The sequence below is a fragment of the Lampris incognitus genome, chromosome 1 (assembly GCF_029633865.1).
Source record: "Lampris incognitus isolate fLamInc1 chromosome 1, fLamInc1.hap2, whole genome shotgun sequence".
NCBI classification, from domain to species: Eukaryota; Metazoa; Chordata; class Actinopteri; order Lampriformes; family Lampridae; genus Lampris; species Lampris incognitus.
In genome coordinates this window covers 130,916,203-130,932,293 of record NC_079211.1, presented here as the reverse complement: position 1 = coordinate 130,932,293, position 16,091 = coordinate 130,916,203, and the positions used below count along the sequence as shown (strand labels likewise).

The 16,091-nt window shown below is 44.7% G+C and overlaps 1 protein-coding gene across 2 annotated transcripts in view; it reads right to left on the bottom strand.

Annotated features, from left to right (window-relative positions):
* gcn1 (GCN1 activator of EIF2AK4) overlaps nt 1-16,091 on the bottom strand; it is a 63,585-nt gene that overhangs the window by 30,169 nt on the left and 17,325 nt on the right. For both annotated transcript variants that reach the window (XR_008811858.1, XM_056296985.1), the window contains exons 8-24: nt 11,073-11,250; nt 10,894-10,968; nt 10,436-10,564; nt 10,234-10,284; nt 10,007-10,105; nt 9,614-9,787; nt 9,334-9,486; nt 9,139-9,231; nt 8,964-9,039; nt 3,259-3,418; nt 2,800-2,989; nt 2,320-2,444; nt 1,997-2,175; nt 1,076-1,169; nt 856-969; nt 572-770; nt 255-407 (exon numbers count right to left, since the gene is read on the bottom strand). Coding sequence is in view for 1 of the 2 variants with exons in the window: in XM_056296985.1 (XP_056152960.1) it covers nt 255-407; nt 572-770; nt 856-969; nt 1,076-1,169; nt 1,997-2,175; nt 2,320-2,444; nt 2,800-2,989; nt 3,259-3,418; nt 8,964-9,039; nt 9,139-9,231; nt 9,334-9,486; nt 9,614-9,787; nt 10,007-10,105; nt 10,234-10,284; nt 10,436-10,564; nt 10,894-10,968; nt 11,073-11,250 (2,242 nt within the window). In the remaining variant the exon portion in view is untranslated. The remainder of the gene's footprint in view (nt 1-254; nt 408-571; nt 771-855; nt 970-1,075; nt 1,170-1,996; nt 2,176-2,319; nt 2,445-2,799; nt 2,990-3,258; nt 3,419-8,963; nt 9,040-9,138; nt 9,232-9,333; nt 9,487-9,613; nt 9,788-10,006; nt 10,106-10,233; nt 10,285-10,435; nt 10,565-10,893; nt 10,969-11,072; nt 11,251-16,091) is intronic.

Here is a 16,091-nt window from a genome sequence, read left to right as displayed (position 1 = left end):
GAAATAAAAGTACAATTCCATGACCAGTTAAGCAGCCTCACATGACTTGGATTGATTTAAACAGACAACTTGATTTTTTTTTTAGTTTAGAACACTTAGGAAGGTATTTAAATCTACCAACCACCAAGCTTGATGTTACACACTCAACTGGTTATAAAAGAGACTGACAGAAGTTCCTTGACAAAAATGGCCCAGTAAACATCATTCATAAATTCTGCTGCTATTCCAGCCTGAAGTACTAAGTCTGCTCTCACCACCAGTCTTGCCCTCTCTGTGTGGGACGGTGTGATTATGCAGCAGCAGAACAGTGCGTTGTGTGGCTGTGTCCAGGTCCTCCTCTCCCCAGGCTTCATCCAGATCACACTCAGGTTTCAGCAGTCGCAATGTCACATGACCCACTAGCTCAGCTGTAAGTAAAGAAGTCAGCAGAAATAGACTTAAAATAGCTTGTGAATTAACTACACTTTTCAGCATTTCAGAGCCATTTTACATTAAATGCATCTAGAAATGCTTTTAGAACTCATGACAATCCATTATCAATCTGAGGAGAATCAGGAGTCAGGCCATGTACCAAGATAGTGTAGGTGTTTGGGCATCAGGCAAACTCCAGTGTCCAAGAAGACTTGTTTGAGGCGTGGAGCAGCCATCGGGGAGTGTAGGAGGGGCATCAGGACCTGAAGGACGGCAGGGAGGTGCCAGGAGATCTGAGGTGGTCTCTCAATCAGAACTGCCTCCAGCAGGCCTACCACAACTTGCAACTCCATGTCCAGCTGGAGACAGTAGAGAGGAACAGTGTCACACTTCAGAGATCACTACATTACTCAAGGTTTTGAAAAGCTTTTCTGGGAAGTATACCCCTTGAAGTCTCTTGCGAATGGCAGCCTCCTTTTCAAGTTGGCTTTGAATCATCTCCTTTTGTTTGGTGGTTAGCTGGACTTCATCTTTGATGCCTTTCTTCTTTTTTAGCTCCTGGACCATCCAAGAGAAGACAAGAAAATTAAGCGTAATCAACACCCAACACCCTACCAGATATAACACAGGTAAAATCATCTTGATAGTTTGCTGATTAATCTACCTCCTGTAGCTCCAGCTCAATTATCTGCTCCTTGTAAGAGTATGCCTTGTTCTCTCTCTTCATGTTGCCTTTCTTGGTGCTTTCCTGTTGGGCACTGCAGATAGAAATGAGGGGGTAAATAAACAATGTTACTAAACACATGTGGCATGTGTAAAAAAAGAAAAAAGGTCAAACAGTATATGTGAATATCTGTTATGGTTAGTCTTATTCCTCTACAGTACCAAATGGGTGAGGCTTGTTAAAGGAGACAGCAAAATTAGCCCTCATTGAGTTCAGGCAATCATAGGAAATTGAATTAAAATTGTCTGAAGATACCATTCTCTAGATGAATGCATGACTATCGACCCTGCTTATTTATGGTAAACCATCCATTATCTTAACCGCTTATCCTGCTCTCAAGGTCGCAGGGACGCTGGAGCCTATTCCAGCAGTCATTGGGCAGCAGGCGGGGAGACACCCTGGACAGGCCGCCAGGCCATCACAGCCCCCCCCACCACACACACACACACACACACCCATTCATTCCTAGGGACAATTTAGTATGGCCAATTCACCTGACTTACATGTTTTTGGATTGGGGGAGGAAACCGGAGCCCCTGGAGGAAACCCACACAGACACGGGGAGAACATGCAAACTCCACACAAAGGATGACCCGGGATGACCCACCAAGGTTGGACTACCCCGGGGCTTGAACCCAGGACCTTCTTGCTGTGAGGCGACCACACTAACCACTGCGCTACTGTGCCGCCCTTTATGGTAAACCCCACCCATCTAATGCATCATACTAAAACAACTTGGTAAATCATTTTCAAATATTGTTACTATGAGTATTGATACAGGTCTACAAAACAAGGGGGATAAACATATGAATGGACATGCTTGCATTGTTAAGTCTATAGACGTAGCAGGTGAACTATTACCTCTGAATGATGCTCTTGTCATAGAGCTCTCCCTCAGGGACGAGCATGATGGCATACTCCTCTCTGGTGACCTGACGTAGAGCAAGGCGGGACAGCCACTCCGTCACATGCTCCATCACCCGTGGCAACAGCTTGGTGGGGGAGAGAGCAGACAGCGCACCAACTGCGTTCTTCACCGCCTGAACAAATAAATACCAGATCGAGTCAAACCAAAAACACATCACAAAAGCCGGTAGATGCCATAAGAGATACACAGCCATGTGTGTAATTAAATGTCATACAAATGTAGATATATGTAATGGGCATGGCCGTTGTTGACAGACCTGGTTGTCAGTGTTGATCTCTAGTAAGAGTGGTAGAATTCTCTCCAGGTTTTTTTCTATAAAGTCCTCAGCCCTGATGTTCATGATGGACAACAGTATGGGCCAGAGGCCAGGACGAGCTTTAACTGTATCCAGAGAGAAGGAAGCCAAAAGCAGAAACAGACAGGGAGTGAAAGATATTTTAGATAAAAGGGAGTCTATTTGGTTAAGTTGATCAAGTTTACATTTCAGTACAAAAATGAATTCAATCCTGTACACATGGTTCTCAGAGAGAAACAAGTAATGAAACAAGAGAGAAAAGGCATAAAGATAAAAAAAAAAAACAGAAAACATGAAAAGAGCAAAGACATTTACAGGAATAACACTAGGATGACAACCATATGAAGAACTTTTATGGAGTGGGGGTGGGTATAATTGGGATTGTACAATGTAATTCACTTATTATATATGTGAAGTGTACTAAAGCACAAACCCCCATACCAACGGAAGGGTGATGAGTGACAATGAGGATCTCCATTGCCATGTTTTGAGCCTCGGCTGGGTCATCCCACTGCTTGGCAACAGAGCAGATCACACACAGCGCCTCCAGCAGTGCACGAGGGGGAGCGTAGCTGCGGCCTACCTCTGTCAGCTCTCCTGACTCTGACACCAGCACCTCCTGAGGCAACACCTAAAGGTGGGCAATGGCACACCGTTGATAAAAATCATTCTTATGCCTGCAAGCATATTCACCAAAGCAAGAAATTATCCTAAGAATGGTAGTATGTTATCTGCCAAAGTGGCTGGTAGTGGACACAAATATACCAGCCAGATCTAAAGTTTAGAGTGCCCACTCGGCAGTGTGACACCAACTGAACATTCAGCTTTGCAATGCTACAATGTTTACCAAGAAATTCAGTTGTATGTTTTCAAGACTTTGTGCGAGCAATCGATACATACTTTGTGTTTGTTGATGACAACACGGAGTTCCCTGAGGAGACCGTGAGCAAAACTGGATCCACCTAAAGAGGAGAGCAACTTCCTGACACACTGTTGTGCACGTTTACGCACACGCCACACACGAGACAACAGCACTGCAACCGTGGCACGGTGGTACATCCTACATAAGAAACAAAATAAGGGGAGAATGAGATAGCTGTTAAAGAAGGATTGAAGGAAAGCAATGGTGGCACAGAGTAAAAGCAATGTCACACAACATGGTCATTTTTACATATATTCCTGCAGTAAACCAGAGCCCTTGTTTCAGTATACTTTATTATTATGATTCTTCAGAGAAAACTTTCCGGGTGGTAATCATACATTGGTTACCACTGTAGAAAAGCTGTGCTACCCTTAAGGAGGGTCTTATCTGATTACCGGTGTTGTGTTGTTGGTAGCACCAAAGTATTAACAGGCATTATTACTGTACAGTGGGATGCAAATATTTGGGCACCACTGGTTTAAATGTGTGTTACAATTTACCTCTAAGTGATTGAAAGCAAACCTGAACCCCAAACAGTACGAAGTTAAACATGAGACTTTTATGTAAATTTCAAAGCAAGATTTTTGATTTTGATTTTTTTTTATGGTTTTTAATTGAGACAAAAGGAAAAGCGCCGTGTGCAAAAAGTTTGGGAACCCTTTTGAATCATTCTTTGTTATTTTTTAAAAAGACGATTTCTAAGGCCCAGACCCAGATGATTTACTCATTAGGGCTTCAATGAGTCAGGCAAATATCATTCCAGGGCTGCGTACATACATCTACTTATGCCCTTGGACGCATTTTCAGTAATGTTCCTGGAATCATCAACTGTTTCGGGTCTTTCAACATCATACACCCTCCCCCAGATGACCCAGCTGGGGTGACCAGAGCCCAGCTTGTGTCCAGATGACTAGCTACTTATGACTCCATGGCTCTCCTCTTTTGAGTCATAGCCATCTTGAGACCCTCTCTGCTGCATTGGTGGTAGTGCGGATGCCTCTCCTCTTCCTCAATGCTCAAATTTCTGAAGACTCTGGTTAAAGAGCAGGCTGCGAATCCTCTGCATCAAACCTCCACTGGGAGGCACCTTGGTCTACATCCAGCCTGCTGGCAGTTGCTGACCAGTCCTGTGTACTTGGGGAGCTTCCTTTCAAAGGCCTCTTATAAGCGATCTTCCCATTGGACAGTCAGCTCCAGCACCACAACTTGCTTGGTGGACTCGGACACAAGGACAATGTCTGGTCACAGGGTGATATCCACAATATGGTTGGGGAACTTCAGCTGCCATTCAAGGTCCACAACAGCTTCCAGTCCTTGGCTGAGGTCAGGATGTCTGCAGATGTTCTTTTAGAGGATTTTGCCTGCTCCCCAGCCCTGACAAAGGTGATGGCCTACTTGGAGGGTCAGAACTGCTTCGCACACCAAACTCCTGCGCTTGATTGCTTGAGCGATGGTCTTCAGGACCTGATCGTGCCTCCACTGGTACCTCTGAGTGCCTTTGTGCAGCAGCTTAAGATATGCTCCAGGGTTCCTCACTTGGAGCACAGTGGGCACACTGGTGACTCTGTTTTGCCCCATATGTGCAGATTTGATGGGCTTAGAAGCAAATCATACACTGCCTGGATGAGAAACTGAATGCGGTGTGGCTAGGCTTTCCAAAGTTCAACCCAGAACACCTTCCTCTCGACCGCGTTCTCCCATCTTGTCCAAGCTCCCTGTTGCTTCATTCCTACCCACTTACAGGTTCCCGTCTCTTCCACTGCTGTTCGCACCTCCTTCTGAACTAGGCAGCACTGTTCCTTCCCTCTGAAGGTGTTCATTTGGGGAGCTGGAAAGGATCCTAGCCCAGCTTGGCCTCATGCGACCACTCCCACCAGCCTCTTGTGATGCAGCTTTGCCTCTGCTTCCTTAACAGCTTCCTCTGCCCTCCACTTCCTGCCAGCCCTCACTTGAATCCCTGCTTTAGCCACCCTCGGCTCACTTGAGTCCCTGTACCGGACCACTTCTCTGGCTCTTGTTACCTTGAATTCCTCCTCCAAAGATTTGAAGGGAAGTTGCAGTTTGTTGTGGTGACCTTAGAGTGTGACGCTGCTCAGGCTCTTTTCCAGCCCCAGCCATCTCCTGAGGTGGTTGCTGACCCTCCTCTCTAATTATGGTCTCCACTATTGAGATCGGAACTGCATAGATGAGGAGGGGCCACAGGATTCTGGGAAGAATGCTGTGCTGATACACTACCGTTCAAAAGTTTGGGATCACCCAAACAATTTTGTGTTTTCCATGAAAAGTCACACTTATTCACCACCATATGTTGTGAAATGAATAGAAAATAGAGTCAAGACATTGACAAGGTTAGAAATAATGATTTGTATTTGAAATAAGATTTTTTTTACATCAAACTTTGCTTTCGTCTAAGAATCCTCCATTTGCAGCAATTACAGCATTGCAGACCTTTGGCATTCTAGCTGTTAATTTGTTGAGGTAATCTGGAGAAATTGCACCCCACGCTTCCAGAAGCAGCTCCCACAAGTTGGATTGGTTGGATGGGCACTTCTTGCGTACCATACGGTCAAGCTGCTCCCACAACAGCTCAATGGGGTTCAGATCTGGTGACTGCGCTGGCCACTCCATTACCGATAGAATACCAGCTGCCTGCTTCTGCTCTAAATAGTTCTTGCACAATTTGGAGGTGTGTTTAGGGTCATTGTCCTGTTGTAGGATGAAATTGGCTCCAATCAAGCGCTGTCCACTGGGTATGGCATGGCGTTGCAAAATGGAGTGATAGCCTTCCTTATTCAGAATCCCTTTTACCCTGTACAAATCTCCCACCTTACCAGCACCAAAGCAACCCCAGACCATCACATTACCTCCACCATGCTTAACAGATGGCGTCAGGCATTCTTCCAGCATCTTTTCATTTGTTCTGCGTCTCACAAACGTTCTTCTTTGTGATCCAAACACCTCAAACTTGGATTCATCCGTCCACAACACTTTTTTCCAGTCTTCCTCTGTCCAATGTCTGTGTTCTTTTGCCCATCTTAATCTTTTTCTTTTATTGGTCAGTCTCAGATATGGCTTTTTCTTTGCCACTCTGCCCTGAAGCCCAGAATCCCGCAGCCGCCTCTTCACTGTAGATGTTGACACTGGTGTTTTGCGGGTACTATTTAATGAAGATGCCAGTTGGGGACCTGTGAGGCGTCTGTTTCTCAAACTAGAGACTCTAATGTACTTATCTTCTTGCTCAGTTGTGCAACGCGGCCTCCCACTTCTTTTTCTACTCTGGTTAGAGCCTGTTTGTGCTGTCCTCTGAAGGGAGTAGTACACACCGGTGTAGGAAATCTTCAATTTCTTAGCAATTTCTCGCATGGAATAGCCTTCATTTCTAAGAACAAGAATAGACTGTCGAGTTTCAGATGAAAGTTCTCTTTTTCTGGCCATTTTGAGCGTTTAATTGACCCCACAAATGTGATGCTCCAGAAACTCAATCTGCTCAAAGGAAGGTCAGTTTTGTAGCTTCTGTAACGAGCTAAACTGTTTTCAGATGTGTGAACACGATTGCACAAGGGTTTTCTAATCATCAATTAGCCTTCTGAGCCAATGAGCAAACACATTGTACCATTAGAACACTGGAGTGATAGTTGCTTGAAATGGGCCTCTATACACCTATGTAGATATTGCACCAAAAACCAGACATTTGCAGCTAGAATAGTCATTTACCACATTAGCAATGTATAGAGTGTATTTCTTTAAAGTTAAGACTAGTTTAAAGTTATCTTCATTGAACAGTACAGTGCTTTTCCTTCAAAAATATGGACATTTCAATGTGATCCCAAACTTCTGAACGGTAGTGTACATCCAGGCTTTGAACTTCCCAGGTAGGCCAGACTTGTCCACGGATTTCAGCCAGCAATCCAACTTGATGCAGGTCGACTGGATGGATGTCGTGTCCCTCAGAGAGCTGTCAAAAACCTTGCCTAAGCTCTTGATTGGCTTCTCTGTGATGGTTGGGATGGCTATGTCTGTGATGTTGAACCGGAATTTGTCATCCACTTTCCCTTTCATCAACACCAAAGATCTCGATTTGGCTGAATTGAAACGCATCCGGGTCCACTCCACCAGCTTTTCAAGCCTCTGCATAATCCACCGGCAGCCTGGGACTGATTCTGTTGTGACTGTGAGATCGTCCATGAATGCCCTGATGGGTGGTTGCCATTGAGCGCAATTCGTTCTGGGCCCTCTGCACTCTGGTTCAACAGACTTAGTGAGCATGAACTATTTCTTCTGAATTAACTCCATGCCTTCTTAAGTATCAACTGCAGTGGCTGTTCTGTCTGGTGTTAACAACCATGGGTTCCTCTAAACAGTTGTCCAAGGATGTCAGAATCAAGATAGTTCACTTCCCCAACAAGGAGAAGGCTACAAAAAACTTTTTGAAACTACCTATTTCCACTGTCAAAAACAATATCAGAAAATGGAAGATGAATGGAATAGCTGAAGTCAAGGCAAGGTCTGGAAGATCAAGACATTTTTTTTTAGATAGAATGGCCTGAGACTTGGTGAGAACTGCTCAGAACACACATATCACTGCAAAAGAGCTGCAAAAAAAGAGTAGCAAACAAATGTCTAGTTGTTCACAGCATAACAAAGACCTACATGACAGAGTTGCCAGAAAGATGCCTTTACTGTGACCCCAACACAAAATTAAGCATCTGAAGTATGCAAAAGAAAACCTTAAGACTGAAGCATTTTCGAACAATGTGCTTTGGACTGATGAAACCAAATGGAACTTTTTGACCGTAAAGAGAAAAAACGGGTGAAGCATTGTAAAGAACACCTTGCCAACTGTTAAGCATGGTGGTGCATACATTATGCTTTGGGGTTGTGTGGCAGCTGGGGGCACAGGAAATATTGTGCGAGTGGAAGGAAAAACAGATTTAACCTAATATAAAGAAATTCTAGAGGCTGATGTTTGAAGGTCAGTACAGACACTGAGGTTGAAGAGAGGTTGAGTATTCCCGCAAGACAATGATCTGAAGCATATCTCGAAATCGACCATGAGGTACGCCACCAGGAAAGACAGATGAAGGTTTCTGAATGGGCACCACAGTCTGCAGACTTGAATGTTATTGAGAATCTGTGGAGAGATCTCAAACATGCTGTGGGTGCAAGGAGGCCCAAGAATACCTCTGAGCTACAGGTGCTTCTGCCAGGAAGAATGGGGAAAAATTCCAAAAGCAAGAATTGAACGACTGGCTACATGAAATGTTTGCAAGACATTATAGTTGCCCAAGGAGGAGTTACAAAGCACTAACTGACAGGGGTCCCAAACTTTTGCAGACCCTTCTTCCTTTTTTTTTTAAATTACTTTGAAAAGGTAAAAACTAAAATATAAAGTAATCCTGCTTTATTCTTTATTTGGATCCCCATTAGCTGCCATTAAGGTAGCAGCTAATCTTCCTGGGGTCCACACACAACAAAACACAACATATATAACAAGACATTTACTGTATTTCCCAAACTATAAGTGCACTATCAAGATGCTGCTACTAAATAATGTGCCTTCTATTTAGCCACATATAAATATCTTATGCGTTATCCAAAGTTAATAAGGTCAATGTATGACACCCGGGTACCCTAGCAATTATAGTGCTACCACTTTAGTCCCAAACATGAAAGGTGAACTTACTGAGCTTTGCTGGTGTTAAACCTATGCGCATGGTCCAAGCAGAGCCTCTCACACAGTAGCAGTACTGTACAAAGAGCTAGAGAAGGGATGCAAAAACGTACATCACATATCATCCTATGACTTATTTTGCAGAACTTTGGTGCAAGTAACAGTAAGGTATTGAAATCTGTATTACTTTCTTCATTGGCTTGGGACAGGAACTTTTCTGTGGTAAAGAGTGGCTTCTTCTCATCCAAGACCAGGTTCCAAAAGTTAGTGAATTTAGCTTCTGCAAGACAATGGTTGACCAAATATCAACATATTTCCTTGTCCAAGAATGCCCCTTGAGCAATAGTACTGTCCATAACTGAGAGAAACCACTGCCTCTCACCTGTCTGTGTCTCCAGCAGAGCCAGTCGACACAGGAGAACAGAAGCTGCCACACCTTCTGCAAGCAAAGCATGCTGAGAGTTCTGGGCTGCAGCCTTCTCTACTGCTTGGAGGAGCAGGGGCACCAGCTCGGATGCCTGTGCAACTGTGTCACCTACAGATGAGGGACAGGGAAGTGTTAAGATCTCAACAAAATCGCAAGTCTGCCTATTACAGGCTGTGGTTTGACTAATGTTGATGGATCTGCACACGCACCAAACACTGGCTAGTAGCAGACTGACCTTTGAAAGCACCCAGCATGACCTGCAAGTAGGCATGTCTGACAGCTGAAGTGGAGGTCTTGAGGGTGAAGGCTTTCTTAAGCCAGTCCAGTAGAGCAGTGGGGACTTCTGTAGTAAAACGTCCACTCCACTGAGACAGCATTGACACAGCGTGCACCAAGGTCCCCTCATGGACTAATGCAAAAAACAAAAAACAAAAAAAGACAAAAGAAAAACGAAAAAAGTACGAGAATATTACAAGAAAGCAGCTGTAACTATTTCCAGATCCTTGAAGATAAAGTGATGTTACGCATCCTTGGTCCTAGTATGGCTACCCAGTTTGTCATCCCTAGAGGGTGGCCATAGCATTATATGAGGGGAGTGGGAGAATAACATGATGAGATGATCATATACCTTCTTGTTGTAGATAAGGAATGAACATCACCACGACAGCAGAGCTGAGAGTTTGGCTGGAGGTTCCCGACACGGCATGATGACTGCAACTGGCAATCCCTTCAAACAAGCCAATAAAGATCAAATATCATACACACATACCTCAAAACAATTAGGTAAACAAACAAAAACAACAACCACTAAAAAAAGGACATGGAAGGAGGGAGATCTCTTTGAAATCCGGTTACCTGACAACACGCTCATCTTTTGGGCAACAACTGTGAGTTTTCCTTCTGATCCTGCAAGCACAAATAGAGTGTGTTGTGATGCTTGTCTGACAAATGTACAATATTTCAGTTTACCTTACCTTAACTAATAAAAGATCAGATGGTCACATACTGTAAACAATGAAAAGGAACAAAAATCTGACAAGACAGAAAATTATCTAACCTCCAAGAATCTTGAAAAGGTGTGTGACAACATCCTGCACAGCAGCAGGGTCACTGCACTGCTGGATCAGATTCTGCATGGCTTGAACTGCCTGCTCCATCAGCTGAGGGTTGTTAGCTTTCAGCTGGCCTAAGAACACAATACATAACAATATAAGCAAGCCAAACAACCACACAAAAACATACCCGGATTTGCAAATATTTCAACAATTCTTTAAACCTGCGTGTATTTTCGTCAGAATATTTCGAAGCTTTCAGCTCAGTTTTCAATAAAAAAAAACTGACCATATTACACTACTGGCTCTAAATTCATTGTCTTTCAAGGAGAACCACTTATCTAGCACCTAGAACATTAAAACACCGAAGTAAAGTCATGTGCACATCTTATCTGTCACAGGTCCTCAACACCCAAGCATTCACAAACAACAAGGTTGATCTGATATTGATAAAAGCTCTTACTTGCTATCGCCTTCCCAATATCCATGGCATACTGACTTATGTCGAGGGTCACTGATGACAATAAGCAGGAAACAGCTGTAAAAAAAAAAAAATCAGACAAAGTTTTCACGCACGGGATGAGAATTTACTCAGCACAGCCAATTAGGCATTAAATGTGATAGAAAGTAAAAGCATCTCACTCTGAATAGCATTCTCGGGGCTTCGGAGCATGGTCTTCTGCAGGGTAGGAAGGAGCAGTTCCTTGAATTCGGAGTGGGAGACATGGCGCAGTAAGGAGCCACTTTTGTCTAATATGTGTTGGTGTGGCTTTGTCTTGCTCATCAGGACCAATTTCACATAAAGGTCCAGCAAGGCACTCTGGAAATAGCAGAAACAAGTTTCTACACATTGATGCCAATTCAGTGGCACATTTTCTTAAAAATAAATTACATTAGATAAAAGAGAAAACAAAAAGTTCGAGCACACAAAAAATGTGTGCAATGTGAGATTAAAAAAAAAAGTTTCTCATCTCAATTTTCTGTTTTTACAGTGTTACAATTTCATTTAGCAGACGCTTTTATCCAAAACAACATACATCGGAGAGTTAATACAACACAAGCAAGGATCTAGTCAGGGGAGAACAACGCAAGTAAGTGCCAAAAAAAAACTAGGTTCAAGTCCAAAAGGACATAGGTGTCAACAGGCAGTGCATAAAGGCAATGCATAGGGTGCACAGAAGCAACTTTGTTTTCCATATTTTTATTAATACCATCAGATGTGGAGGTGCTCGTGAAATAGCTGGGTCTTTAGCTTCATCTTAAATATGGACAGGGACTCAGCAGATCGAATGGAATTTGGTAACTTGTTCCACCACCAGGGAACTACAGAAGAGAAGAGTCTGGCTTGTGACTTAGTTCCCCATTATGGCGGAAGTGCCAGACGCCTTTCATTGGCAGAGCATAGTGAGCGGGACCGAGTGTAGACCTGAATGAGGGAGTTCGGGTAGGTGGGAGCCGTTTTAGTTGTTGTTTTGTAAGTGAACGTCAAGGTTTTGAATTTGATATGGGCAGCTACTGGGAGCCAGTGGAGGGATATGAACAGTGGAGTGACATGTGCCGTTTTGGGTTGGTTGAAGACCAGACGCACCGCCGCATTCTGGATCATTTGCTGAGGTTTGAAACTGCATGCAAGGAGACCTGCCAGTAGGGAGTTGCAGTAGTCAGTGCGTGATATTACAAGAGCCTGTACCAGTTGTGCTGCATGCTCAGACAGGTAGGGTCTAATTTTCCTGACGTTATACAAGTCAAGTTTATCTATATAGCACATTTAAAATAACCACAGTTGAACCAAAGTGCTGCACAAGCTTAAAATACAATATAAAATAAGTGACACATATGAATATAAAAACATATGTAAAGAAACATAATAAAATAAATAATATAAAATATAAACAATAAAACATAGTAGTAAAAGTACATTTGCACAATAAACTCATGGTATCAAGCTCAACTTGGAACTGAATGCCAGTGAGAAGAGGTAGGTCTTTAACAAAGATCTAAAAGTCTCTAGGGTCTGAGCAGATCTTATGCGTACCGGTAGATTGTTCCAGAGATCAGGGGCAACCACTGCAAAGGCTCTGTCGCCACTATTCTTAAGCCTGGATCTTGGAACATGTAAGAGCATTTGGTTTGTGGAATTGGGTGCTCTGACTGGTGTATGATGATGTATTAGCTCAGATAAATAAGGTGGTGCCAGCCCATTTAAAGACTTAAAAACAAGTAATAAAATCTTAAACTGGATCCTAAAACAGACAGGAAGCCAATGAAGGGAGGCCAGTACAGGCGTTAAGTGATCACATTGTTTCTTTCCTGCCAGAAGGCAAGCAGGACAAAGGCACAACTGGGCAATCGAGGCCACGTGAAAACTTAAAGGTTAGTTGGTAGGCATCCACGTGGCATGGAGGTCTATTCCGTTGCCTACCAACACGGGGATCGCCGATACAAATCCCCGTGTTACCTCCGGCTTGGTCGGGCATCCCTACAGACACAATTGGCTGTGCCTGCGGGTGGAAAACCAGATGTGGGTATGTGTCCTGGTTGTGGCACTGGCGCATGCTCTGGTCGGTCGAGGCGCCTGTTTGGGGGGGAGGGGGAACTGGGGTGAATAGCGTGATCCTCCTACGCGCTATGTCCCCCTGGCGAAATGCCTCACTGTCAGGTGAAAAGAAGCGGCTGGCGACTCCACATGTATAAGAGGAGGCATGTGGTAGTTTGCAGCCCTCCCAGATCAGCAGATGGGGTGGCGCAGAGATCAGGACGGCTCAGAAGAGTGGGATAATTAGCCGGATACAATTGGGGAGAAAAAAAGGGGAAAAATCCAAAACAAAAAACAAAAAAAAAGTTTAGTTGGTTATTGACAGGTGGATTGGTGCATCAGCAGTAATGCAGACATTGTACCAGACTGTTGTGGTGAAGCTCTCAATTTACCAGTCAATTTTCGTTCCAACCCTCACCTATGGCTATGAGGTTTGGGTAGTGACCGAAAGGGTGAGATTGTGGATACAAGCAGATGAAATTAGTTTCCTCCGTAAGGTGTCTGGGCTCAGCCTTAGAGATAGGGTGAGGAGCTCGGACATCTGGAGGAGGCTCGAAGTAGAGCCACTGCTCCCTCACGTCGAAAGGAGCCAGTTGAGGTGGTTCAAGCATCTGATTAGGATGCCTCCTGGGCGCCTTCCTTTGGAGGTTTTCTGGGCACATGCAACTAGGAGGAGACCCTGGGGTAGACCCAGAACTTGCTGGAGGGACTACATGTCCAGCCTGGGAACATCTTAGGATCCCCTAGGAGGAGCTGGAGGGCATTGCTGGGGAGAGGGACGACTGGAGTGCCCTACTTAGCTTGCTGCTACCGCGACCCGACCCCAGAGAAGCGGCTGATGATGACACAAGTTGGTGATCAATCATGACACCCAGGTTTCAGGCGGACTTTGTGGGCATGAGTTGGGTTGATCCGACTTGGATATTGATCTGTTGTTGCAAGGATGGACTGGCTGGTATGACAAGGAGCCCACTCTTAGACAGGTTAAGCTGAAGGTGGCGTTCTTTCATCCATGCAGAGATATCAGCAAGGCATGACGACATCTGTGCCGAGACTGTGAGGTCATCTGGTGGGAATGATAGGAAGAGCTGGGTATCATCAGCATAGCAATGGTATGAGAAACCATGGCAGCAGAATATTGCACCAAGTGAGGTGGTGTATATTGAGAAGAGAAGCACTGACCCTTGAGGCACCCCTGTGAATAAGCTGTGCGGTTTGGACACTTCTCCCCTCTCGAAGATACTCTAAAAGATCTCCCTGAGGGGTAGGACATGAACCAATGGAGGGCAGATCCTGAGATACTAAGCTCAGTGAGTGTGGAGAGGAGGATTTGGTGGTTAACCATGTCAAAGACAGCTGACAGATCTAGCAGCAATAAAGCTGAGGACTGACCAGCAGCTCTAGCCAGACGCAGTGATTCCATTACCGACACGAGTGCAGTCTTGGTAGAGTGACCCCACTTAAGCCAGACTGATTTGGATTGTACAAATTGTTCTCAGAAAGGAATTCAGAGGCTTGGTTAAAGACCGTGCGTGTAAGTATTTTTGATAGAAAGGGTACAAGTTAAACCGGTTTGTAGTTTTCAGCCTGAGCTGGGTTGAGTATAGGTTTTTTGAGCAGCAGGGCGACCCGAGCTTGCTTAAATGCAGTGGGGAACACACCCGTTGTAAGCAAGGAGTTGATGATATATGTGTGTGACTGCGGCTCTAAGTGTGGGGTAAATGGTCTGTAGGAGGTTGGATGGTATCGGGTCCAACAGACAGGTAGTGGGATGAGAGTCCAGCAGAAGCTTGGAGACTTCCTACTCGGTCAGGGGGGAGAATGAGGTGAATAAGGCACTGTTGACTGGCAGCAGCAGCAGAAAGAGTTGGTCAGGCTCAGAGAAATGGTTACTGATGGCTGAAACCTTATCAGTAAGGTATGAGGCGAACATGTTTGGAGTGAACAGAGTGAAGGTCGGAGGAGGAGGTGGATTGAGGAGTGAGTTAAAAGCAAAAAACATTTTTCGAGCATCAGTGGCACCACAGACCTTGTTCTGATAGTACATGGTCTTAGCTGTTTTTAAGCTGGAGAAGAATGATGCTAAGAGACACTGATAGTCACTGAGGTGAGTGGACTCTGGTTTTACACCATTTTCTCTCTGCCACTCTGAACCCCACTCTAAGCTCTCAGTGAGCCATGAACTGGGGGAGGGGGCATTACGAGCAGGTTTGGTTGCTAGAGGGCAGAGATTGTTAAAAGAGGAGGCTAGTGAGGAACAGAGTGTGTCTGTAGCCTCGTTGACAGGGAGTGAAGAGAATTAATTATGAGGAGGCAGGGAAGCCAAGACCTCAATTAAAAGCTGGGTCGGAGTAAGGGACTGGATGTTTCGGCGTAAGAAGACCATTTATGGAGGAACGTGAGGATGTTCCAGTAAGGGGGCCTAGTTGAAAAAAGGAGTGATCTGACAGATGTAGGGGGGGGGTGACAGTCAGATTTGCTGTGGAGCAGTTCCGAGTCAAAATCAGATCAAAAGTATTGCCCGTTTTGTGTGTGTGTGTGGGGGGGGGGGGGGTAGGGACCTGTTTGAGGTCAAAAGAGGACAGAAGAGACAGGAAGTCAGTCGCTTGGGTTTTGTCAGTATGGATATTCATGTCTCCCATGACAATCAGTGGAGTGTCATCATCAGGAATGGCTTAGAGTAACATGTCGAGTTTGACTACAAAGTTCCCCAGTTCATACCCTGGTGGTGGTATATGACAACCACAAATAGCAGCAGTAACCATGATTGCATGGTATTCAAAGGAGGAGTTGTTGCTTAGCAGAGAAAGCTTGGTGAATTTCCAGTCTTTGGAAATGAGGACACCCGTATCGTCTCCATGCTCAACAGAACGGGGTGTGTGTGAGAAAGAGAACAGAGAGTGCGGTCGGTGCGGCAGTATTTTCTGGACATATCCTGGTTTCAGTCAGGGCTAGTACCTGAAAGTCAGACAGATTAGCAAGTGCTTGGATAAATTCTGTTTTATTTACAGCCGGTTGGCAATCCCATAAGCTGAAAGTAAAGAAGGAGTGAATAGAGGAGGCTTTCCTGAGTGAACAGAGGTTCTCAGGGCTGTATTGTCTGCGACAGATGCGATTTTTTTCGA